This window comes from Eupeodes corollae, chromosome 1 (assembly GCF_945859685.1).
Source record: "Eupeodes corollae chromosome 1, idEupCoro1.1, whole genome shotgun sequence".
Classification (NCBI taxonomy): Eukaryota; Metazoa; Arthropoda; class Insecta; order Diptera; family Syrphidae; genus Eupeodes; species Eupeodes corollae.
Genome location: NC_079147.1, coordinates 173,882,880 through 173,909,718, shown reverse-complemented (window position 1 = coordinate 173,909,718; position 26,839 = coordinate 173,882,880). Strand labels below are relative to the sequence as shown.

General features: G+C 31.7%; 1 protein-coding gene across 2 annotated transcripts in view; it reads right to left on the bottom strand.

The window, feature by feature from the left end:
- Window positions 1-26,666, bottom strand: part of LOC129954138 (carbohydrate sulfotransferase 5) — an 83,950-nt gene extending 57,284 nt beyond the window's left edge. Inside the window, exons 1-2 of one of the 2 annotated variants that reach the window (XM_056067841.1) lie at window positions 26,303-26,666; window positions 25,450-26,246 (exon numbers count right to left, since the gene is read on the bottom strand). In XM_056067841.1, the coding sequence (XP_055923816.1) occupies window positions 25,450-26,162 (713 nt within the window). In that variant the 5' untranslated portion in view covers window positions 26,163-26,246; window positions 26,303-26,666. Of the gene's footprint in view, window positions 1-25,449 lie in introns of both variants that reach the window. The other variant, XM_056067840.1, reaches the window with a different exon arrangement.
- Between the last annotated feature and the right edge of the window lie 173 nt (window positions 26,667-26,839).

The window sequence follows — 26,839 nt, the reverse complement described above, 5'->3', positions numbered from 1 at the left end:
CTGTTATGCAGCAGTTGAAATAAGCTAGAAGTTTTATTGTTAGTTTACTGGGTTACTGTGGTAGGTAGGTCGATGATATAACAAAGTTTTATGTGGTTTTCTAGTCGTTGCTTTTCGCCATACAACTAGAATAATTGACCGATATTTTGAATTAGCTGATTTTCTGTTTTAGGATATATGTACATAAATCTTAATTTTAATTATGTATGCTATTAATTGGACAATAATAGAACGAAGGTTTTAATTTTATTTAACGATTGATAAATGTTTTTAAATATGCATTTCTTCCTTTCAGATTTGATAATTTATCCAAGCTTAGCACTTTTTTGGGATTTATTGGTAAAATATTCGAAACTTGATGAAGAGTTGATAAGTATTTTTTGTATATTTTCCCAATAATATTTAATACAAAGCAGATGCAGTCGAAAATCTTTTATATAATGTTTTTCCTTTTCCATCACTGTATGTACTGACATACATAAAGATTGACGTTCACAGGACAGGAGGAGTATCATAATTAATAAATTTATTCTCGATTAGCTATAAGCTACTAAAGTTTATATTTATATGCAACCGCAGTTTCTCAGTGTACTCCTACATTTTAATGAAATTTTGGTATCCTGCGGAATATTTGCCAACAAAATTATTATAGACCAACTTTCCATTTCGTTTTTGTGAAACAAGATTTCTTTTTCATATCACACAGAGTTCCTAGACACCTATTATTTTTGAATAACATTACATCTATTCGAAGAATTATCGAACAAATTATGGCAATAAAACACGTTATATCAATATTCTTCGTCATAACCATGCATCTTTCGAATTTAATACAAACAAATAAACAAAAACCGGTCGTGCCGGCATCAATATTCAACATGCCTCTTTAGCGCATTTATAGCACTATAGGCAACAAGGTACTTTAATTTAGAAAAAAAAAAGATAAAATACTTTTTCCACCAAACTATTATCAAAAGATTCAAAGTTTGATTAATGCTTAAAAAAAAACATAACATTTCAAGTTTTCTCTCTTATTTTTAACTGTTCAAGTGCCACAGGCACTTATGCTGAGCAATCTAACATCATCAAACTACTCAAAATAATCTTGCGAAACGCGAATATATTTATACGGTTGCGAGTAGGCATCCAATACATGAAAGGCTCAAGACTCGAGAGAGAATTGTAGAGCTCAAGGCAATGGTTGCCCCTTTGGAAAACAAATGCACCAAAATATCTGTAGTTTTGTTAGTGAATTTGGTTGATGTTTGTTATACAGAAAATCTATCAATTTGTGTTTTTTTAAAACAAATAAGAAACATTGCCCGTTGTATGTACAAACAATGAAAGATGATGAATGGAATGGAAAGCGAATCAATTAATTGTTATAACAGTACAAATGTTTGTATTTCTCTGACACTCAAGACTCAACAAAGCATGTGGTAGTCTTAAGTTTTAAAGTATGAATATGCTCCAAACTGTTAGTTTTCTTATGGTAAGTACATATACATACATATGAAGAGCTTTTGTGCGTTTAAACTTTAAAATTAAAATTTTGATGCTTTAATTGTTTTTACACTCACCAATTCAATTAAATTTAATTAAATTAAAAGTTATGCCGAAAATTTTCAGAATAACAAAGAATTAAACAATTCTCTTTTCAAATATTTAAATAATTGTTATTTCCTATTATTTTCTAGACTTCAGCAAACTTTTTAGATAGTGGCATCCGTGTTTAATTCACGTCGAGACTCGAGGTATGACATGAAATGAATGCCGTCTCTGATGGATCCGGATACCAATAAGATTGTTTTGATGATATTAAGCGAACGCAATTAGAAAGTTCCTCCTGGTGTACCTACCTTTTCTACATATACAAGATAGATAAGTGATTCATGCAACTGAAAGTTGCAGAGATGAAGCGACATCTGTCTTGTTTATATGAATATAGTTAAGTAAATGACTTTTCTTGCTCTTGGGTTTTCTTTGAACAGGTGTTGGAAAGGAGTTTGTTTATGCGGCAGTTATAAAACATTTTTGAGTGGTCAAAAACTTAAGGTTTTGGGATGCTGTAACCATGAAACTGACAAGTTTATTCATATTTGATTCGATATTAATACCAGTGATAAATACTATTGTTGATCCTGGTATGATTACCGTATTACTATTGCATTAATATGAAGACTGAACTGAACTGTGAATAGCAATTTTCAAAATTCCAATGTAGAGAATTATTTAACAGAACAAATCGATTGCAAAAACAAATCTATAAACCACCGTAATAAGGAAAGATATACAAAATGAGATTATTAATACATTTTTTGAAATCAAAACGGACATTTTTTTAAATGAATATTTGACTGTTTCTTTTTGATTAAAAAAATAATTGGGACAGTCCTTTGAGAACTAGAGCCTAGTGATGTTGTCAGGAAAGGAGAAGACCTACAGTTTATACACCGAATCCGAACGGCTAATTTGAGAAAGCACTTTTTTATCATGACAAGAGTTACTCTTGGAGAACTTGTCAATTCCTCGCAAGAGGCAGTACCCGTGAAAAGACTTTAAATGGTATAGGCAGGGATCGAATCCAAGACCTCTGGCATGACAGTCCAACGCACTAATCATCATTCCACGGGTACTACTTCTTTTTGATTAGACATGAAAATTATATACTGATCGATCGGAAATCACACAAATGATTTTTTTAGAATAAAAAGTGTAGTTGCGCATTTAATTTTCCCTAAAAATGTATTCTTTCATTTTCTCAGTTGATACTTTTATGGCGTCAGTTATGTAGCTATCATTGAAATCGATCCGGAACATTTTTGAATCGATATTTGACGGTGTTTCACTTTGAAAAGAAATGAAAATTTTATACTGTTCGATCGGAAATCATACACATTAAACCAATGATAGCCATAACTGTCGCCTTGAGAATTAAAAGTGTTTCCTTAAATGTCGGTGTGTAGTTTCAGTTATTAAATCTAACAATATATTTTGCATAGTTATTAAATTCATACAGATTTTAACACAAAAACCACATGATGTTCTCTAAATTTATTTAAATATATAGTGATAAGACACAATAGAGATAGATAGATACTTTATTTTTTCATAGATTAAGGCTTTACAAAAATTTGCGTAGTACGCAGCTTGCACAGAGATTTGATATTTGAAATATATCTTACAACTGAAAAATGATATGAAAGTTAATAAATACATTTAAATTGAGAAAAACTACCTTTGAAGGAAAACTATGATAAAAAACCTTCATTCGATATATTTTATAATAATAATAATAAAAAAAAAAAAAAAAAAAAAAAAAAAAAAATGACTAGATTAAACTTACAAACTAAAGGAACTGCCAAGTTGGTATATAGGTATTTTATAATTGAATGATATAATAATAGTATTTAGAAAAAATGGTCAATCAAAAACAAGTAAACTAGTTGTTATAATTGATATTAATTTAGTAAATAAATAAATGAATAAATGAATAAATGAATAAATAAATAAATAAATAAATAAATAAATAAATAAATAAATAAGTAAATAAATAAATAAATAAGTAAATAAATGAATAAATAAATAATTAAATAAATAAATAAATAAATAAATAAACAACTAAATAAAAGAATAAGTACATAGATAAATAAATATACAAATAAATAATTATTGTGTCGGTTTTACAAACATTGATATTACTGACTTACTAAATTTTGTATTAACATATTATTTGAATCACTACATCTTAGATAAAATCTTTGATTGAGAGCTTCAATTTTTCTTGCAACGAGATGAACTCCAGTTTGATAGTGTAAAAGTTGGGTGGAAAAATGCCAAGGTAAATTTGTCATCATTTTTAATGTTTTATTCTGAGAAACTTGTAATTTATTTAAGTGCGTTTTTGCACAAGTTCCCCATACTGGGCATGCATAAACAATAATTGCTTGGAAGATTACCTTACAGATAATAATCTTATTGAATTTACTCAGCGGTGATTTCCTACATATAAGTGGGTATAGCATTTTAGTGGCAATACTTATTTTGCTAAGGGTATTTGCAATATGGTCCCGAAAAGTTAATCTCTTGTCTAAATATACACCAAGATATTTGACAGAATCAACCCACGGGATATCACAGTTATTTATCTTTAGCTGATTAAGTGGTAAGGCACAGGCTTTTCTTTTCCTGGTGAAAAAGATTGCCTGTGTTTTTTCAGCATTAAGCCTTACTTTCCATGTTATGAAATAATCATGAATTTTATTTAGAGCATGTTGCAAGTCATTTTCAATTTCATACCCAATTTTACCTGAACTGTAAATGGCGGTGTCATCGGCAAACATTGCTATTTCACAGTTCCATATTTCTGGAAAATCAGCAACATACGTAATGTATAATAATGGACCTAATACTGACCCTTGAGGTACCCCCGATGTTATATTTTTAATGGAAGAGTTTATTCCATTTGAATTAACTTGAAACTGCCTGTTTCTAAGAAAGCTTTGTATTAATTTTATTATATATAAAGGACAACCGAATAATTTTAGTTTATGAAGTAGACCATCGTGCCATATGCTATCAAAAGCCTTTTCAACATCCAGAAGGACAAGACCCGTTGATTCGTTTGCATTCATTTTGTCTTTAACATGTTTGCAAATTCTAAGAACTTGATGTGTCGTACTATGACCTTGCCTGAATCCAAACTGTTGGTTTGGCACAACATTGGAAGACTCGAGAAAATCAAGAAGTTTAATTTTAATAATTTTTTCTAGTATTTTGCTAAAACTACTAAGTAGGCTTATTGGTCGATAACTATTAGTTATGTTTGGTGGTTTTCCTACCTTGAGGATGGGTATAATTTTCGCAGTTTTCCATTTGCTTGGAAAGTATTTTATCTTTAGACAAGCGTTAACAATAAAACATATAAAAGTTACACCAATTATTGGTAGCTCCTTAAAGTAGGAATTTTTCAGAGTATCTGCTCCTGGTGCTTTATTGTTCCGCATGCCATGTATTATTCCTTTTATATCATCGTTTGTGACAAAAACATCTACTGGCAAAGGTTCATCATTACTGTTAATAAAGTTAATTGACTCACTTACTAGACCGTTAACTGAGCTGGTTTCATTTATTAACGGATTGTTAAAATTTTTTTCAAACAATCCCGCAAAATTGTCAGCTTTTTCTTCACAGGTTATCAACAAGGAATCATTGTGTTCTAAGTGAGGAATAAATTTTTTTTTTGATTTAAGAACCTTGGCTATTTTCCAAAAGGGTTTGGAATTTGGTTCAAGAGAGTTAAGTTTATCACTCCAAATTTTATTTCTGAACTTTGAAATTTCAAAAGTTATTTGTCTTGTGTATGCATTCATTTCATTGAAATCACATACCTGTCTATATCTTTGCCACTGGCTTCTTAATCTATTTCTTTGCTTGATTAAATTCAAGATATAATGTGGAAGAATAGTTGTTCTTGTCGTTTTTGATTTTTTGGGAACAGACTCATCAACACTTTCCAATAATGAATTGGTAAAATATTCAATTTTTTCATCAATTTGATGGGAACTACTTATACTTTCTATATCACAGGTTGTATTTCTAAGGCGTCGATTCATTGTAGTTCTAAATCTATGCCAATTAGCTCTTTTAAAATCTAAGTATTGCACATCTTTAATTCTACCATTAAGAATAATATCACAGTTTATAGGAATATGATCCGAACTCAGAGCGTTGACAGCTATAGGTTGCGTAACGATTTCTGGTGAGTTCGTTATAATCAAATCTAAGGTTGATGGCAAAGATTTTTTGTTGGTTGGAAAAAATGTTGGACCATTAGGATAGAGTAAACTTATAGGGTACCGCAAAGTTATATCTACCAGTAAGTTACCCCACTTATTTGCCCTATAACAACCCCAATTACGATGCCGGCAGTTGAAATCACCCCCGAGTAAAAACTTCTCATTACCTGTTATAAGCCTTCTTAAATCATTTTTAAAAAAGCGAATCTTTTGTAAATTTGAGGCTCCCCCAGGAAAATAAATGGAAATAATTTTAAATTTAGTGTTATCATTTAACATTAATTCAATGCCAATTGTTTCAAAAATATATGTTTTAACATTTGGTATTAATTTATATACTAAACACTTTTTGACTACAATGGCAACTCCACCTCCGACTTCTTCATCATTACGATCTAGTCTATGGCAATAATAATTATTGTGCGAGAAAGAGATGCTACTATTGAGCCACGTTTCACACACAAGACATACATCAACATCATTGTTACAAAGAAAATTGAAAAACTCAGTACATTTGTGACGAATACTCTTGGCATTCCAACAAAAAACATTAAGAGAGTTTAATTTACTTGACATTATTGTACAAATATTTAGTCGCAAGCTGCGTTATAACATTAAATTGTTCATACTTAGACTTACATACACTTAGCTTAGTTATCATCTCCATGGTGAGAGAGCATAGTTCATCTTGAGTGAAAAGATCACTCTCATTGGAAGCATGTTGGTTGTAAGCAGTGAGAATGGGAATTGCATTTTGGCTCCATTGTTGTTGTTGAGCACGAGCTTGATGAGCAGCACCAGGTGATGACGCTGTAGGTACAGAAGAACTATTCTTGGCCGGGAGAGACGGAAAGTCGTTGGAACTCATATAGTTAGGCGGAGTTCTGATTTGATGCTTAGGTTGCACATGAGTCATAGATGTGTTTTTCTTGTTATTAGTTTTACCCCTTATTTCAAGGTATTTAACTCTTCGAGGACAGTTAAGATCAGTCGACTTATGGTTTCCTTGGCAATTAGCACATTTGAAAATTCCTTCGGCAGTACATTCAGCAGTTTTATGGGATTGTGAGCAATTTGCACAGTAGGTTTTTACACAGCAGTTTCTCTCACCGTGTCCATACATTTGACAATTTACACATTGAGTGATTTTATTTTTCAGTCTTCGTTGGAACTCCCAACGAACTTGAGTACGAAAAATTTGCCGAATGTTTTTTCTTAAATCGGCAATTTTAACACTTTGTTTTTCAAGAAAAACTATATAAAATACTTCTGTATATTTTTCATAATTTTTTTTAATCATTTTAACGTCTTTGCACCTTAAACCCAATTTACATAGTTCTGCTTTGAGAATATTAATATTGACTTCATCCAAACCAAAGAGAACTACTTTGAAAGATCTTTCACTTTTTATGTCGTGGGTGAAAAACTGACACTTTTTTTCTTTTAATGCCGCGCACACTGTATTATATGAGTTTATGCACTCGCAAAAAATTTTTATCCCGATTGATATTCTTTTAATTGAATAGTTTTCAAATTTAAGTTCCTTCATTAGATCATGGACAAATTCTGCAGATTTATGCAGCAATTTAATGGGTGGAGCAATTGCTTTAGTGACATTTTCTGTCGTAGACATTTCATTCTCATTATCATCACCGACGTCACGTGAATATTGAGCTTGGAAGGGCTGCCAGTAGTTATTACTGGACAAATCTCCTTGCTTTGACATTGCAAGATTCTTTTTTTTCACTTTCGCGATTGAAGATCTAAGATCTTCGTTGCTTAGGCTGCGTATTCGCTTCGGAATTTTGAACCGTTTCGACTCGATGGAGAAAGAAAGATAAGGACGTCTTACTCTACAAAGAGCGCAACGAGAAATGATAAGACACAATTTTCAAAGAATTCCCCATCAACATAATTAATCCAAAATTTGAAATATATTCCCATCCCCATCCCCATCAACATAATTAATCCAAAATTTGAAATATATATATAAATATAAAGAAATTATTAAGTTTTTTTTTGATCTGGCAACCTAATTTTTAACTTTAGTACAAAGGTAATAGATTTTTGGCACGTTTTTTTTTTACACAACCCCTTCGCGTTCTTTTCTTTGAAAAGGGAAAAATAAGAAATTGTTGTTTTTTTTATCGTTTTTTTTTTCTCACAAACAAAAACTTATTCCTCTACCATCAAAAATTACCTCCGCTTGTACATTTAACAAGTATTCAAATAATTATTCAAAAAAGTCAAGCTAAAGGCTAGTTCTCTAAACTGCTGATTGTATACATAACTTGTATCGTTATACATACACATTTGTATATATCAAACATTTAACACATACATGTATTATTCTTTTTTAATATTTTGATAAATGTAGTTTACGCAATGATTAACTAGGGCAAACAAAAATATATTAAAATATGTAATATAAAACCGCATATCATTGCGTGATAACATTGATTTTCGTAATAATAATTTGAATTTGTTAACAAAATAAAAGGACATATTAAAACAAACAAAACCAAAAGGAATCTTTTTTGGAAGCAGTGTATGTGAACTTACAATCGCGTGCGAATATAATTTTAGGTAATCGATAAAAACATAAAGCCGGCAAAAGAGCTTTATTTTTGTATACTGTTTCGTATTCAAGTACTATAGGATATACATAAATGTAATAATTTTAATTTAATTTAATGACTTCTTTAAAATAATATTCAACAACCAAACGTATGGTTAATCTATTTTTTGTAAATATGTACACTTAGTCGCCAGTTATAGCTATCATTGGTTTTTATCATTGAAAACAAACATTGGAATTGTTATGAAAGGTCTATATCATTAAAAATTATATTTTTGTATAGATTAATATCATTAAAAATGTCGGTAATTGAAAAAAATTTGCTGATTGAAATCCACCGAAAATTGTTTACTGACAGAAATCTGTCATTGGAATTGTGTAAAATTGGAACACAAAACAGTGGAACGATCCGTTTCACTTTCGAACATAAAATAATCAACTGTTCAGGAAAAGAATTTCCTACTACTGGAAATAAAGTTGTCATAAAATTGATTTTGCAATTAATTAATTATTGAAATTTCGTCTATGTTTAGTTGATAATTTAAAAAAAAAGTCATTTAGTTTAGTTCTGGCTAGCCAATCAAGCCAGCTCCTTCCTCATTACAAAAGATGTATGGACCAATGATGCTGCAGAGTGGAAACTGCACCAAACAGTCAACAACCAAACTCTAAACCCATAGACGAATTTTGCCTGCTAAAAAACTCTAATTTATACTGACTGCAAAATGCCAACAAAATTTCATTTCGTTTTACTGATGGTGTTTTAATTGTTTACTGTTCCATTGACATCAGCAAAAAAATCAGTAATTAAATCAACAGCAAAAAGGAGTACGAAGCTTCTGGTTTTTTAATAACTCTAGTTTTTTTTTATTAGGTGGTGCAACAGTCCGTTGAGATCTAGGGCCTAGTGATCCTCAACTCTCAGCCATTCCTGTTTGCGAGTAATGCTATCATTGTCAATGGAAAGGATCTAAAGTTTAAAGCCGAAAAGCTTATTTGAAAAGATACTTTTCATGACAAGAATTACTCTTGGAGGATTTGTCAATTCCTTGCAAAATGCAGAGCTCTTGCAAAAAAAAACTTTAAATGACACAGACAATGATTGAACTCAAGACCTTTGCATGACAGTCCTACGCACTAACCATCACACCACTGGTATCACTTAAAGTTGAAGTTTAATGACGTGAATTTACTGATTGCTATAAAAGCTCATCACCAAACATTTCACATTCCTCCTGTTTGAATTTTTACTGAAAGATATAACCGATTCCTTATCGAAAAGAAATGTCAACACGTTTTTTAATTCTCAACTGTCAAACCACATACAACAACCAACAGAGTTTCTCGTGTAGGTAAAAAACACCCTTTACTTCCTGGTAAGTTTGGCCTTAAATTCAGTAATACATATATATACACAAATGCAAAAGAAATACTAGAAAATATCCTGTTTTAAATTTTCAAGCCGTGATACTCAACACTTACCAGAACTATTGTGATCTAATATATTTACATTTATGTTATAGATTAAATGCGATTTTATATAAAAATAGACGTTATACTCGAGAAGTTTAAAAAGCGGCCATTCAGATGACTTATTTGTTGAGCGATAGCGTTTGAAGTGCAAACATGGAAAGATGGACTTTAATCAAGGAGTAATTATATTTAAAAAGTAAGTAAGTAAGTTAAATTAAATTGTTAAGAAAACGCTTTACTCTTTACCAATATAACATCTTCATAAATTGAAACTATAGCGAAATTTAAGACAACAGTATTTTTGTATGGCTAAATTGTGACACACAATAGGCCTTTTAACCTTTCAATATTAATAAATTACATTTAATACGAACTATCGATTATCCATTTGTAAAATGATCTATTGTTGAATTTTATCAAAAATAATCAAAACAACGCATCTATACTGTGTCAATCAAAAGCTTATTATTTATTAAACAAGTCACTAATGTTTATAAATAAAAAGCATTTACATAATACATTTACATTTAAGGTTGTAAGGTTAGTTGCATGTGATTGTAAAAAGAGCCATTTACTTGCTTTATTGATTTAAATCCTTAACCTAACCCAATTTAGGTCATTTACAAAGTTAAAACGTTTGAAAATATGAAAATATAAGTGTGATGCCACCAATAATGAAAGTTGAAGATTGAAGTAGAGAACGATTTATTATTTGTTTCATTGTTTTTGATTAGTAGGAATTACTAAGTAGGTTAAAGTTCCGTGTACGAGTATTAGCTGAAATCCCTATTATTGTGTTTTTTAATTTGGTTCCCAACTTGATGGATAGTCAAGAAAGTTTTGAACAAAAATGATAGACCATTATACACGGTCAACCCTTTTTCAGTTTCTGCAGTAAGGCTAAATAATAAGAAATACATTTTTTCCATTAAATTTTTCAAAGATTTATGGTGTAAAGATTTTAATAAGCTACCGATTATCGTATTGGACAAACATTCAACTTACAGTATGATTCTTCAAGATACTTCAGGTGACAACTAAGTTTGGCAGGTGTCAAATGCCAGCGAACCAACAATACCTTTGCGTTATTATTTTATTATTTGTTTGCATACATTTTTTATTTTCTGTAATTCCCTCCATATAAACAAAACATAGTTTGAGAATATAAAAGTCCGGAATTCAAAAAATGTGCCCAGATATTCTCATGGTGTAGTTGTCGTGAACACGGGATCAAAAATAACTACTAGTTTTCCCATTATGACAGACGATCTTAAGGATTTGAAGGGGTTTTAAGCAACAAATGGATAATGTACGCACCCACTCGTGGCTCATTTTTAAATCAAAATAAAAGTTATAAATATAGTCCAAAATTTAGCCACGATTAGAACAATAAGAAAAACAATGCAAATTGAAAAGAGCAATAATGAACTGTTTTTTTAATTTATAATTTCATATGCATATTCACAACAAATGACATCGTTCAAATTGTCCCCTAATAGTATGAACATGTTTACTCTTGAACAAGCTCTTAAAACTTAAATATCTCAATTGTTGGCACTAGACGCACATAACATTTATTTAATTTACTAAATTCGCTAATAAGTAGAGTTTCTATACTATAAAGCGAATTATGCGCCAACCATGATGTTATTTGCTATTTTGGCCAATACTTTTATTTAAAGGTAAGCTATCGCAATTAATTGCTGCTCTTATTGCAAACTTCTTTGATGTCATATACTGTCTTTAAAGCTTTTTACCCATACAAAAAATGATTTATAATGGCTAAACTTTACAACGATATATCTCATTTGTGGGCAATGGGAAGAATATAATGTCCATTCTCCTTACGATCGCATTGAATTGTTGTTTTTTTTAAGTTAAAATCAAACAGCTTGAAAAATGAACGAAAATAAAAATCTTGTTAAATCATGCCAATCATTGTACTTTTTAAAAATTATATCTTAAAAAACAATAAGAAAATACTTTCCGATAAATTATTTTTGCTAAATACTTTGATGATATCTGCACCTACCATATAGAGTACATCGCTTATCAAAAATCAGACTTTTGTGTTTATTTTATAATGTACTAGCTGACCCGACAAACGTTGCTTTGTCATATACAAAATTTCTAAAGAATATTTTGCTAGCAATAAATAACTTATTTTAAATATGTAAGGATGTGGTATATAAGTGGGAGAGATAAAGAACACTGTAAACGGTGACAAAATATAAAAATAACTAATCACCAAACAATTTTTGTTTTATTAATAAAATTAATTCTTTAAAATTATATACATATCGCTAAATATCATATAATATCAATCCTTTAATGCAACAGAGTGAACAATCTTTCGTTAATACACACTAACTGGATGGTTTGCCCACTTGATACCACTCCAAGTTTAATTGTCCGTGTGAAAAACATGAAGGGCTTAAATTTAAGACGCCGACAGACATCGTTTGGACTTGATAGTTATTAATTAATTTTGTAATTACTAATTACGTGCCGTTGCACAACCGTGGTGAGTTCAAATTACGAACCAAAATTACCGGAGATCCAACCTTCATTTGTATATTATGCGGTGACATGCCTGGTAAATCCAATAAGTTCAAAAACTCAGTTGCATAATTTACAGCTTCACAACTGTATCAATATTTGTATGACACCAAGTCTCCTGGTAACAAATTTCGTATCTTGGGATTTAATTCATTGACATCTACATTTTTGCTGATAAAAGTGCTCTTTCTGCCAGCCACTCACGATTTGTATATTGTCTGTGTACATCGGAAAATATCTGGTCAATAAGGGCATCTTGTGAATCAATAACCGTGCAGAAATCGACAGATATTTTTATGCATCCAGTTTTAATCTGTAGTAACTTTTCCGTCTCCTATTTCAAACAGCTGTTTTGAGAATGTTTTGGCGGATGGATCTTGAAGCACTTGAACACTCATACTTACATTCAGTAGTACTTTTTCAACATAACGCCAAAGTGGCGATGATTTTAAGCACGCGTTGATCTTATCAGCGTACGTTGAACGCGGAAAAACGGGAAGTATTTATCTGTAATCATCTGAAAAGAGTGCTGCCAAATAGTCTGTCGTTGTTTTTTATATCTTTCAATGTCCTGTTCAACGCCTCAAGCGAATGCTTGTGTGCCATAGTGCATTCATCACTTTGGCCATTGATAACTGCTTTTTATATTGCACACCACGTCTAGGTTGTTTTAAATATTTAAGTACTGAATGAGCTGTTCTGTTTCCATCCAATAAAGTTGCCGCAATCCCAGAAGATGCAACAGCCAATGCGAAACCATTATTTTATCATATTTTAGCAAGAATTAGCGAAATAAGGAATGTTTTGCCAATCCATCCATCCTGCCGAAACTGCGAGCAAGATGTGGTCATAAATGGTTCTTTATTCTGCATTTTGAGTGTTAAATTGGCAATGACAATGCAAAGATCCTCAATAGCAATCGATGCTTCATTCTACATTGCGTCACTGAATACTATCGTAAGATCGTTGCACCGTGTACGATGTTGATGCAATTAAACCATAGCACTTAGGAATATAAAAAATAGATAAAAACATATTCTCAGACCTACAAAATATATATGCAAAATTGCATTGAATTTGGTTAAGCCATTTCGTAGGAGTATGGCAACTAACACTGTGACAGGAATTTTTTATATATTAGATGTCCAATACAATGCTATTAGTAAATTGATTTTTAGAAGATAATATTAAATTTCGAGATTAAAAAGTAATGAATATTTTATATAGTTTATCGATTAAATAGAATTCTCTTAATGTACATAATTAGTCTTAAAGCAAGTCTATACACATTGATAACTTATCTTTAAAAAAAATTAAAGTTACATATCTTATTCTTACTAAAGTAATACAAACATTTTGTTTAACAGGCAACCTTTAGTTCAACAAAATACAAAAGAAAACTTTTGAGTTCTACGTATATGTCGGTATATAAGAAATTAGACTATTAAATTTCTTCAAAAAATTGTAATCAGTAGATAAACTTCTTATAATCAATAAGCAGCCAGAAAATCAATTGGTGTTACGCCAGATAGCCCTACTTTTATTTTATTTAACTAACTTTTGTATGTGTATCTACTGTTTATTTAACAGTTTTGTTATAAAAAAAACACACCAAACTTAGAGTTTCATATATAAATTGTTTACAGGTCCTTTTTAATGGCTTTTAGTTAGAAGGGTCTAAAGTTGTTGTTCTTTTTTTAATATTTCAATAAATAAAATTAAGAAACATCAGCTCTAGAGTAAGGTATGCTCGACACAGAACTATTAGTTTAATTTATCGGCAAGTTTTTATTAATGTTTAAAAATGCATTTAATTAAATTTTTTCCATTTTTCAAACGGATGTATCGGAAATTGACACATGATGATATTGAACTGTTTCAATTAAGAATAGGAAATATAAGGTCCAAATAAGTTTATCTTTTTTTCGTTAAGTAAGAATAAAATTAAGTCTATGATACGGTCGTAAGATTTTTCAGATTAAATCATTAAATATTTAATGAAGAATTGTAATATTTACTATTATTTTCTTAATTTAAAAATAAAACTACTCTAGTCTGTGCACAACTTTATAACCTAAGAACAAAGTATATATAACTCCCAGATAATATACAAACTGAGACTTATGCTTACATTCGTATTATTCCTTCTAAAATCTCATTTTTAATTTTAAAAAATGGTTTAAAAAAAGAAAATAAACTGAACAATTGGCTTTGGACTGTCTTTTATTTCAAATCCTACCAAAAGTTCTTCGATTTTTTTTTTGTTGACTTTATCAACCAGAAAACAAAATGAGAAACTGTCTTATGATAAAAACACAAACCTGTAACCAAAAAGATTATTTGAACAAAAATAAACTAGTATGTAAGGTTAATATAGTTAACAGAAAAACTAATATAAAATGTACGAGTACATACATATTTCTATTTCCGGTATATGCGAACCAATTGTTTTAAATTATAAAAATCATGCTAAGCAAAAAATATATGTATTACCATACAATTGACAAAGCCATCTTGTAAAGCATTTACTATTGTTTGATTTTGTAATTAAGAATCGTCTGTTTTGTGCAAATTTGTTGCTAAATTTTATCAAATGTATTATTAACATACTTTTACATGCAGGGAAAATTTTGTATCATAACACGGTCTGGCTTCAGTCGATATAACTTGAAAAAAGAAACAATAAAAACCCATATGATTATCTTTTCTACACTTCCAAGATACAACTGGAGGCGAATGGCGAATAGAAACTGGACATACAAATAAAAAAAATAAAGGTAGGTAATAACTTTCTCACTTCTTTTTAACTACTTTTACTGGATACTCGGTTAACTTTTGTTTTTATTTTTTTTTGTATATATTCTCGATTGGAATTGAATTCGATTGACTTTTACTTTGTTAGTATGCGGATGAAGACCATCACATTTTATACTATGCGCTCTAACATTTACATTAACTTCGACATCGCTGAGCATAGTTTGTGGCCATTCAAATATCTTCAGCGGATGCAAGATAAGTTTAATTAAAAGGTAGGTGTCTAAGAAGTCAGAGTCAGTTTCTGTTTTATTTTATTGTGAGACTTATTGCGTAAGAACTGGAATTCACCTCTTCAAGCAAATCAATAGACGATAGATGGCAATTTGAATTTGCACATAGTAAAAAACATAGAGATACGACGAAGTAATACAGAGGGAAAGGAGAAAATGATAAATGTTGCGTGTTCATGAGACACTATGTGTTTTTGGGACAAGTATTAAACATACTTATTTCGGAAGTTTAATAGACTATTAACATGAAGTAAAAAGAGGTTAACTCGAAATATAATTTTTCGTTCAGTATATGTTTGTTTTATAATACCAAGACTACAAATGGATAAAATCAATTGATGTTTACTTGCAGCAATTTTCTACTCCATTGGTGCCAAAAAAAAAATGCTAGAACAGCTTTTGTATTTTTGAATAATTAAATTTGTTTGTATTTCCAAAAATTGACAAATAAAAAAAAGGTTTTAGCATCTTTGGTATAAACATTAGCGGCAAACTCTTAAACAAAATTTGGAGCAACAAATTAAAATTTGGGAATAGTGTAATTTTGTACAAGCATATAAGTTCTAATTTGTACTATTAAAAAAAAATAATTTATTAAAATAATTCAGTCCGTTAGATTGTTTTATGTTCTTTAAACAATACTACTAAACATACAAAGTGCAACGTTTTTTTTTTATAATTAGCAAACACTAAAAGGGTTTTTTATACCTTTAATATGCCAAAGACACAGTTGAGCATTAGGAAAAGAGGGAAGGGTTGGATAGGAGGTGTCGGTGTACTTTGGTTTTAAATTTCTGAACATTGCAATGACAGGGAAAGATAGAGCGTGGCAAGGCATTCCACATTCGCGTAGTACGGCTAAAAAAGGAATCTGTAGTACGGCCGAAGTTGGGCTCAAGGGTAAACTGATGGGCATTCCTAGAAGCGCAGGTATTACGGTTAAATTATTTAAGGGGAGGAATGCAACTGGCTATTTCACTAAAACATAGTCCGTTAAAATAACGGTAAAAAAGGGTGAGGCAAAAAACCTTGCGTCGATGTTCGAGTGATGTACACGAGTTGATGAAGTTAATGTCAGCAATCATTTTAAAAGCTCTTTTTTGAATACTGTCCAAGAGGCTTAAATAAGTTACTGGAGCACCAGCCCAGAGATGAGAGTTATATTCAAGTTTCGGACGTATATAGGTTTTGTAGATTGTAGCCAGATCAGACGGAGAGAAAAATTTCTTGCAACGTCTCAAAAACATCTTGCGGCATTTTTGGCAACATCGCGTATGTGATAGCTCCACAAAAGGTGGTTGCTGATGCACAAGATTTTCCGTTTCGTTGATGCAAGTGCCACTCATAGATAGTGGCAAAGACGGTTTATCTCGCTTTAACGATGCAAGACAGCATTGCGTTTTCGAAGCATTAAATTCCACACGATTTTTTATTCCCAATTGTACAATGCTGTGTAGGCCGGAATTTAATGAGCTAATCATATTTTGCCGTTGCAGTTCCACATCCGAAGAGGAGGGTTGTGAGTCTGGAAACGAATATGAAAAGCTAAGAGTACTATCGTCAGCGAAACAATGTATTGGATTAGATGTTGCAGACAGGAGATCATTAATAAAAATGAGAAAGAGTGTTGGAGATAGAACAGAGCCCTGGGGCACACCAGCATTTATTTTGTGGTTTTCAGACTTGAATCCATCCAATACAACTTGTATTGAACGATTCGAAAGGTAATTACTAATCCAATGAAGGAGGGATTCATGCAAACCGAAAGCACGCATTTTCGATAAGAGAGCCTGATGCCTGATATGTAATTGTAAATTATGTATTTATTTGAATTTATAATTTTATGTATAGATCTATTACTCTCTGACTCTCCTTTACATTAAGGTTATACTATGAGCGTCGGGTGTAGGTACCTGAGTTTTAAGTTTGAATGATGTGAGTCAGTGAGGTTTAGATCAAGGTACTGCAAACATTAAGATTACTAATAAAACTTAAACAGAAATTATAACGAAACACGAATTGTTTTTTTAAGAATTGTTTTATTAAGAACATATTATTTGGCGACGAGGAGTAAAACGAATTAAAAGTGGATAAATTAGACATTAAAATAAAAATTGATCTAGACAGTGACAGTAGTTCTGATCAATTCGACGATACTCACGAAAATTTCGATTCAGAACAAGTGAAACACGTGGATGCTTGCATCATGACGCAGTTCTTTGGGTCAATTGAATTTTTTTCTCCGGGTGATGATTTTGATAGCTATGCCGAACGGTTGGACCAATTGCTAGCTATTAACAAAATAGTAGATGATTCTCTGCAAGGGTCATTTTTAATCACACTTATGGGGCCCGATACGTATAAAATTGTAAAGTCATTAGTGGCTCCTGCTGAACCTCACTCAAAAGGATACAAAGAATTAATTAAAGTTTTAAAGGCACACTTTAAGCCAAAAGCAAACATAATTGCCGAGAGATTCCAATTTCACAAAAGATTCCAACAAACCCATGAATCTATAGGGGACTACATTGTTGAGTTAAAAAACTTGGCCGAAAAATGTGACTTTAAAACATTCTTGGATGAATCACTGCGAGACCAATTTGTTGTTGGTATTAAAGACGAATCAATACAACAAAAATTATTAAATGAATCGTCGATGGATTTTGATAAAGCATGTCAAGTAGCAAAGTCTTTGGAGCTCACGAAAAATAACATGCAGCTACTCCATCCCGGTTCCATATGTCATATGGATTACCAAAACACCAACAAGTTTCATCGAAGTCGTACACCGCAAAGAAAAAAAAAACACAGTTACCAGCCGAGAGATGAAAAGAAGAGTTCTCCATCAGCTGTAAATAGAGCAAAGCAGAGTAACAACAGCAATTCGAACTTCCAATGTTTTAATTGTGGACGCAACGGTCATTATGCCAGAAATTGCCGTTCACCCAGATCATCATCAACTGCACGCTCAGGGAGAGCAAAAAGTAATATGCAAAATTACCAAGCAAATTGTATAAGTATACAAAATTTACAGTTAGGCCATTTAAATCATATTTCTAATATTAATAATGCATGCAATTTAAATATAGAAATTAACAGTAGTTTAGTATATATGGAAGTTGACACTGGAGCATCTGCTTCAGTCATGAGCAGTTGTGATTTTTATAAGTTATTTTCACATTGCGGGTTGAGATCGGTTGAAAAAAAATTATGTTTGATTACAGGTGACAATGTTTGTGTTGAAGGTGTATGTGATGTTCGAGTTAGAGATTTGCATGAAAATAAATATTTTTCGTTAGAGTTGGTTGTGGTGAAATCAAATACCAATTTCACACCATTACTCGGAAGATCGTGGTTGGATATTCTTGTGCCCAATTGGCGGGAACGGTTTATGAATATTAATAGATTGAACAGTGTTAAAGATTTGAGTTATTTCAAAAATAAATATAGTTCGGTATTTTCGAAAAGTCTGAATTGTGCTATAAAAGATTTGGAAGTGGATGTCATTTTAAAGGACAATGCAACACCCATATTTTTTAAGCCGTACACTATGCCGTTTAGTTTGCGAGAAACTGTAGAAAAAGAGCTAGACCGTCTTGTTTCGGAAGGCATTTTGGTGGCAGTTCGCCATAGTAGGTGGGCATCACCCATCGTAGTTGTACCGAAAATGGACAATAATTTGCGAATATGTATAGATTGTAAAGTTTCTGTTAATAAATTTGTTCAAACCGAACATTACCCATTGCCTAAAATTGATGAAATATTTGCAGGCCTCAGTAATTGTGCTTATTTTTGTGTACTTGACTTATCAGGTGCATACCAACAGGTCAAAGTATCTGAAAAATCTCAAGAATATCTCACTATTAATACGCATAAGGGTCTGTATCGCTACACAAGACTCCCATTTGGGTTGAGCTCAGCTCCCGCTCTTTTTCAATCTATTATAGATCAAATTTTACAAGGAATACCGAAGGTATTTGGGTACTTAGATGATATACTCGTTGGAGGTGAGACTGTAGACGATTGTGAGAAGAAACTTGAAGAAGTTTTAAATAGACTTGACGCGTATCAGGTTAAAGTTAATGAAGGGAAGTGTAAGTTCTTCCAAGAAAAAGTTAAATATTTAGGACACGAAATATGCAAGGAAGGAATTAGACCAACAAAAGATAAAATGGATGCCATAAAATGTGCACCTCCACCCCACGATGTTACTAGTTTGAAGTCTTATTTAGGGTTATTAAATTTCTATGGAAAATTTATGCCGCTGCTTTCGTCTGAATTGAAACCGCTTTATGATCTTCTGCGTAAGAATTCAAAATTTGTTTGGACAAATGATTGTCAATTAGCGTTTCAAAAAAGTAAGGATTTACTTATGAATAATCAGCTGTTAGTGCACTTTGATGCAAAGAAACCAATTATTGTTTCATGTGACGCAAGTCCATACGGGGTAGGGGCCGTGCTCTCACATATGATTGATGGCGAGGAACGCCCAATACTGTTTGCATCGTCTACTCTTAGCGACGCTGAAAAGAAATATTCCCAGCTTCACCGTGAAGCATTGGCAATTGTTTATGCAGTTCGAAAATTTCACCGATATTTGTATGGCAATAAATTCATTTTGCTAAGCGATCATAAGCCTCTACGGGAAATTTTCGGACACAATAAACAAACGCCTGCAGTAGCAGCTGCGCGCTTACAGAGATGGGCTATTTTTCTAGGGCAGTATTCTTATGAAATTAAGTACAAAAAGGGAACAGAGCTTGGACATGCCGATGCCCTCTCTCGATTACCATCTGTAGAGACTACAGGTGAAGAATCTGATATGATTTGCAATTTGAACGTCCATGGTTGTCTGTCCGATTTACCCATACAATTTTCTGATGTTATAACTGAAACGAAAAACGATACAAATTTGGTACAAGTAATGAAATATGTAATGGAGGGTTGGCCCAATAAAAAGTACAGTGATGAAATAGGTTTATATTTTAAACAGCGAATTTCATTGTCATGCGAAGACGGAACATTATTTTACGGCTCGCGAGTAGTTATACCTTGTACAATGAGACGAAAGATTCTTGAGCTATTGCATGCGGGACATCCTGGTATAGTCCGATCTAAAATTCTTGCCCGTGGTCATCTGTGGTGGCCAAGCATAAATAAGGATATAGAAGACTATATTAGGACCTGTTCAGTATGTAATTTAACTCAAAGAAATTTAACTGATAAAAGTAAAATTGATTGGCCAAAAACATTTTATCCATATGAGCGGGTGCATATAGATTTTTTTAAACTAGAAGGGATAGATTTTCTTATTCTGGTTGACCATTACTCGAAATGGATAGATGCTGCAATAATGAAAAACACTAATGCTCAATCAGTTATAGAGCAATTATCTTGCTGGTTTGCAATTTATGGATTGCCACAACAGTTGGTTTCAGATAATGGTCCACCATTTGGCTCAGGGTTGTTCTTAAACTTTTGCGAAGCAAATGGCATAAAAGCTTTAAAAAGCCCACCTTACCACCCGGAATCTAATGGGCTCGCGGAAAGAGGTGTACAAACAATTAAAACTGTTTTAAAAAAATTTTGTGTAGAAAAACCACGTACGAAAGGTGAATTTCAGAGAGTCCTTAGCTCAGCATTATTTAATTATAGAAACACACCGACAACAACAACACGTAAAACGCCTTCAGATTTATTATTTACGTATAAACCAAGAACACTTTTAGACTTAATTAAACCGAAATGTGAAAATAGCCATAAAGAATGTAACGAAAATAAACAAAAAGAAAAAAAGGAAAATGTAAACTCAAACCAAAATTCTATAAAACCAAACATCAAACAAAAAACGAACGAATATAAAGTAAATGAAATTGTATTGTATAAGTGTGAGTATAAAAATTATTTAAAATGGAAACCTGTAAGAATTATAAAAAAATTAAGTTTGGTAAGATATCTAATAGAAAAAGAAGGAAGACAAATTCAAGCTCATGTAAATCAAATTAGGAAGTCAAATGCTAAAAGAGTAAGATTTTCAAGTTTCAAAAATTATTATAACCAGCCGAGCGAGAATCTTAATATAAATCATAAAAAAAAACAGAATGTAAATCAAAAGCAATGTGTTACAAGCAATCCTTATCCAATATCTACTAGATTACGTTCAAAGGTAAATTTAGAGATTGATTGAATTATATACATATATGTATGTACCTATGTGTATTTTATCTACATATATATTTATTTAACTATATACCTCATACAAATGTATTACAAAAAAAAAAATGAAATTTGAATTACATAAATATAATATATATTTTAAGATTTGAATTTGGTTAATTTAATTAAGGAAGGAGTTGATATGTAATTGTAAATTATGTATTTATTTGAATTTATAATTTTATGTATAGATCTATTACTCTCTGACTCTCCTTTACATTAAGGTTATACTATGAGCGTCGGGTGTAGGTACCTGAGTTTTAAGTTTGAATGATGTGAGTCAGTGAGGTTTAGATCAAGGTACTGCAAACATTAAGATTACTAATAAAACTTAAACAGAAATTATAACGAAACACGAATTGTTTTTTTAAGAATTGTTTTATTAAGAACATATTAATGCCAAACCCTATCAAATGCTTTTGAAATATCAAGTGCAATAATCTTACTTTCTCCAAAGCTATGTAAAGATTTGTTCCACTGTTCGGTGAGATGAACCATGAGATCACCAGTGGACCTATTGCTACGAAACCCGTATTGCCGGTCATTAAGAAGCTTCCGTTCCTCAAGATATTTCTTAAGCTGATAATTAATCAGCGTTTCCATGACCTTAGAAAGAAGGGACGTTAGTGTTATTGGTCGGTAATTGGTGGGAGAAGAAGATTCGCCTTTTTTGGAATTGGCTGAACAAATGCAGTTTTCCAACTACTCGGAACGAGCCCAGAAGAACAGGATAGATGGAAAAGCTTACGCAGTGGTTTTGCTAGCGTGGAAGAACACCTCTTCAGAATAATAGCGGGGATACCATCTGGGCCAGCGGATTTATGAATGTTGAGATCTTAACGAAAAAAGATTGGTCCCATAGAATCATTTATGCGTTCAAGAACTGGGGGAGTCATGACACTATCTGGTAAGGTGTTTTGTTATGAAATAACCAAGAATATAATGTGGTTTTCTATACTTTATAGTTCAATTTTTTTTGTAATTACTTAAAGTGTTGGGAAGATTTATTCATAAAATAAAGTTAATTTATGCTATAAATATACAAAGAGCAAGAACTATCTTAAGGCATTTACCTGTTATATGAAGAAACACTGATTTGAGTTTTGAATGCTTTATGATTTTTATATTTACCTTAGACTTAGAAGTCTAAGATTTTAATTGATTTTGATTGTGAACATCAGCAAATTATTTATTTATTTTCTACACACGCGCGTCGCCTTGCCGGCGCACAGTGGCGCACCTTGTATGGGGAACCGGAAAAAACTCCATAAAATCTGAACCACTGAATTGATTTTCATGAAATTTTCAGAGAAGATTGATTAATGCAAGAAAATCAACTATAAAAATTACCGCCAACTGCCACGCCCACAAGAAGAGGGAATGGCTTTTGACCAAAACAGGTTTTTTTCTAAAATCCAACATTGAAAAAATATTATTAAAATTTATTCTGAAATCATACTTTCTTTTGGAAAAAGTAACAAACTTCCAGTTGAAATGCCAGAAAGAAGAGGTGTTTTGTGTTTTTTTATTGAATTGAAATATTGTTTAGATATCTTTTCATTAATATTTGGGGCCCCTTAAAAGGGCCATTTTTGAAGAAATCTTACTTAAAGAATTTAGAGTTTTTGAAATGACTATTTTGTTCATAATTATATTAATAAGTGTTTAGCTTCCTCACTCATCAAATAATTTTCGGACTTTGGCTCAGGCCTTAAAAATGAAATAAAGGGATCTTACAATACAAGGAACATATGCCGGACATCTTTGTTTGTAGTCGCCCTTGAAATTTCCTGCTGTTGTTGGATTAAAAATATCTGTAATCCTTATTTCGTCTGTCTTGAGCCTCCTCTGACAACGTACCAATGGGAAGTTCACAAGATTCTTTAATTTCCTTTCCGTGTAAAAGAATCTTATGAACACTTGCTGGTACGTAGTACCAAGGATTCAATAGCGTATTCAGTTTAAAATTCCATCACATTTACCATAAAACTGGAACATTTTTTTTTTTTGTTTGGGTAAGATAGTGAAAAGGAGTATCGAAATCTGCTTCAGAATTCCAAAAAATATTGAAAAAACGTTGTATCATCAAACACACTCTTTTTATCTACCAGCGAAACTCGTTACTTTTACCTGACTTTTAAGATTCAAATGGCTATAAAATCTGAATTCGGACTTCTTCGGGTGAGATTTTTTGCATTTAATGAGACCCAAGACTTTTAAAAGCAATTAACTAGCTTACAGCGCTAACAGTCAAAACATTATTTAAATTTAAAAAAAAAAAAAACGTTTTTCATAAAAAAAAAATACAATCCAATTTCAAATTACAAAAAAAAACCTATGATTTTATGTGCCTGTTCTATTTCAAACATATTTACAAAAAAGAACATTTTAAAATGTACATAACTTTTAGAAAAAAAATACTCATATTTTTGCCAAATTTTCTTGTTTTTCAACTTTAATTAAAAATACCCGCGACAATTTTTTTTGTTTTGTAAATCTATTTCCGAACTCTCCATCATTTTTACTTTTGGAAAATGTATTTAAATGCCATTGTTGAATAAAAGCTAAAAACAGGCAGTATAAACTTAAAGATGTATTTTATCTTTAATTTGAAGGAAAGTAGCAGGCAATTCATTCTCAAAAATTTACTGTTAGGTTAATGTTGCCTATAGGCCACTGAAATAAATATGGTTATTTACCATTTTCCACCATCAATAAAGACTTCCTGTTGAGGATATTTTTTATTTGTTGAAAATTTTTGACAAAATGATACATAACAGCAGTGCTAAATTAACTTACCTAACACAACTAAGTATTAGTCGCTAATACTTAACTTTTTCGCATCTTTTTAAGCATCACAGATGCAGGGGAACTTTAAAATTATCCCTTTTGCTTGTTTATAAGATCGACAAAGAAGCAATCATTTATAAAAAAAGCGATAATGTTTTTCTTTGGATTTAAAAATATAATACACTGTGTATTTTCAGTATATTTAATTATGTGAACGAATTTTTATATACAATCGCACAGTAAGTTGGAGTAAGAGACGATAAGCATGTGTGCGTGCCTAGGCTTAAGATGTTTTTATCAATGAACTTCAAAGTTTTGCCACTCCTACTGATAATAATTAAACTTAGATAAAATAAAAGGCTGCTAATTGGTTGGTGCATGCATGCAAACATACATCTATAAGTATGCACATATAGTTGAAAATTGATAATAAACAAATGTACATGTTGATGAAATAAAAAAATAATCATTACACAATACAATTTCCTACCCATTGTGAACATATGCATTTTTAACCTAACATTAAATGCATGTAGCGAATAAAAAGAAAGAAAGACTGAAGATTTCATGTGTTTTACATGTAGTTGGATCGAAAGATTTGTTTATTGTTTAAACACGTTAGAATTATTATTTTAAACATTTTTTGAATAAGAAAAACGAAACCAAGCTAATCAAAAAGAGAATCTCTCCCCATTTAGCAGACCCAATGGTCTAATCCACAAGCCAAATTGATTTGGAAAAAGTCAAAAACAAAAACTCATTAAGTGTCGCTAGAAATATGTCTAGAAAATAGTAAAAGTCAAACTCAAAGAAGGAACTATTTTAATCATTAATCTTAGGTGTTAATTTTATTGTTTTTTTTTTAACAACATATATTTTAAATGTTGAAAAGTAATTTAGTTTAAGATAAATATCAATAATTTTATTGAAGTATATCAAAGTTCCATGAAAAAAGAACTATTCAAAACAAAAAATAGGATTTACTTACCTTTTATCTTCGAGTAGTTGCTCAGCTAAGGCTAGCCTCAATCTAACCACTTTCATGCTTTGCAGGGGAAATAATTTACAAAATGGTGTTAGGAACTTTGCCTTCCAACAAAACTGTGGATACTCCTTGCATTGTGCCCAAAGCCGTTCATTATGCTCAAAAAGATACTTATGCTCCTTCCCGTACTCCAAATACTCCCCCATATCCGAGTAGTCACAGTGCAGCAGATTTTTCAACATGCCAATAGCCTTTTTCTCGTCCGGAGGACCACGAATCCTTCGGATATCGAAATTTAACAATGGTTCGTAATGGTAAAAATTACCTGGCATGGCATTAAGGATGTCACCGAGGAACGTCGATCCCGAACGCCATGTAGTAACGACAACACTTCGAACTGGCTGACCTCCCATTTCTGGAGTCAGATCAGACAGTTTCTCCGCATCAACACCAAATCGCCCAGATGGATACTCAAAGTTCTCCATCTCAGTAGCGATTTTTGATCTCTGGTTTGCAAACACATCGACCATGGTAACGGATTGGTTGTAGGTCTCCGTCATGGTTGTTATTTGATGATCCGAAGCCGGAAGCGGACGGTGCTGGGTCGTAGCTATCAGCAATAAAATGCAGAGGCTGCTGACCCCGCATATTCCGATTAAATTCGCTCGACGTGACATTATTTTCCTTCGTGTTTTGAATTTTTGCAAATTTTGCATTAAGTAAGTTGAAAATTTGGCAGAAGACTTGGACGACCACGAAAAAGAAAAGTGGGAGGTAGGAGAAGTATGTTAAATAAGTACCTATCGATTTTTAAATATGTTGTGTTATTTTCTTCTATCACATTTACAACATTTACCTGAAGGGTAAAATTAAATAGTGAGGAAAAAACACTTCAAAAAGGCTTAAGCCACATAACTTAACACATAACATTCACAAAGATTTACTTTTTTATATTTATTTTCCTCACACTTTTTGCATTGGAATTTCCTTACGTTCACCAAGATTTCGGTAAACTTGATCCATTTTTATGATGGATTTATTTTAGTTTCTTAACCACAGATTTTTGTTTCTTTCAATCGAAGAAAAAATAAGGTAGACATTAATTTATTTTTACAAATTAATATACACGGTCCGATGCCATCGCTTGATTTTTGCACACAGAATTTTCTTCAAATTATTACCGTTCCAAGATTGTATTTGGGTGCTGTCATAAACTAAACTGTCATAAGAAAATCCATGACAACTTTATTAAATGCAGTGAAACGAGATGGATGGAGGATGCTGCACGGTTGTGATAGTAAGTTGGTCTCGTTTGCACTAATGTTCGTATATAGGAAAATAGTTTTGTTTATGTTTTTGTATTCTTTCCTTATCTAAAAGTGTGCAAGAGAAA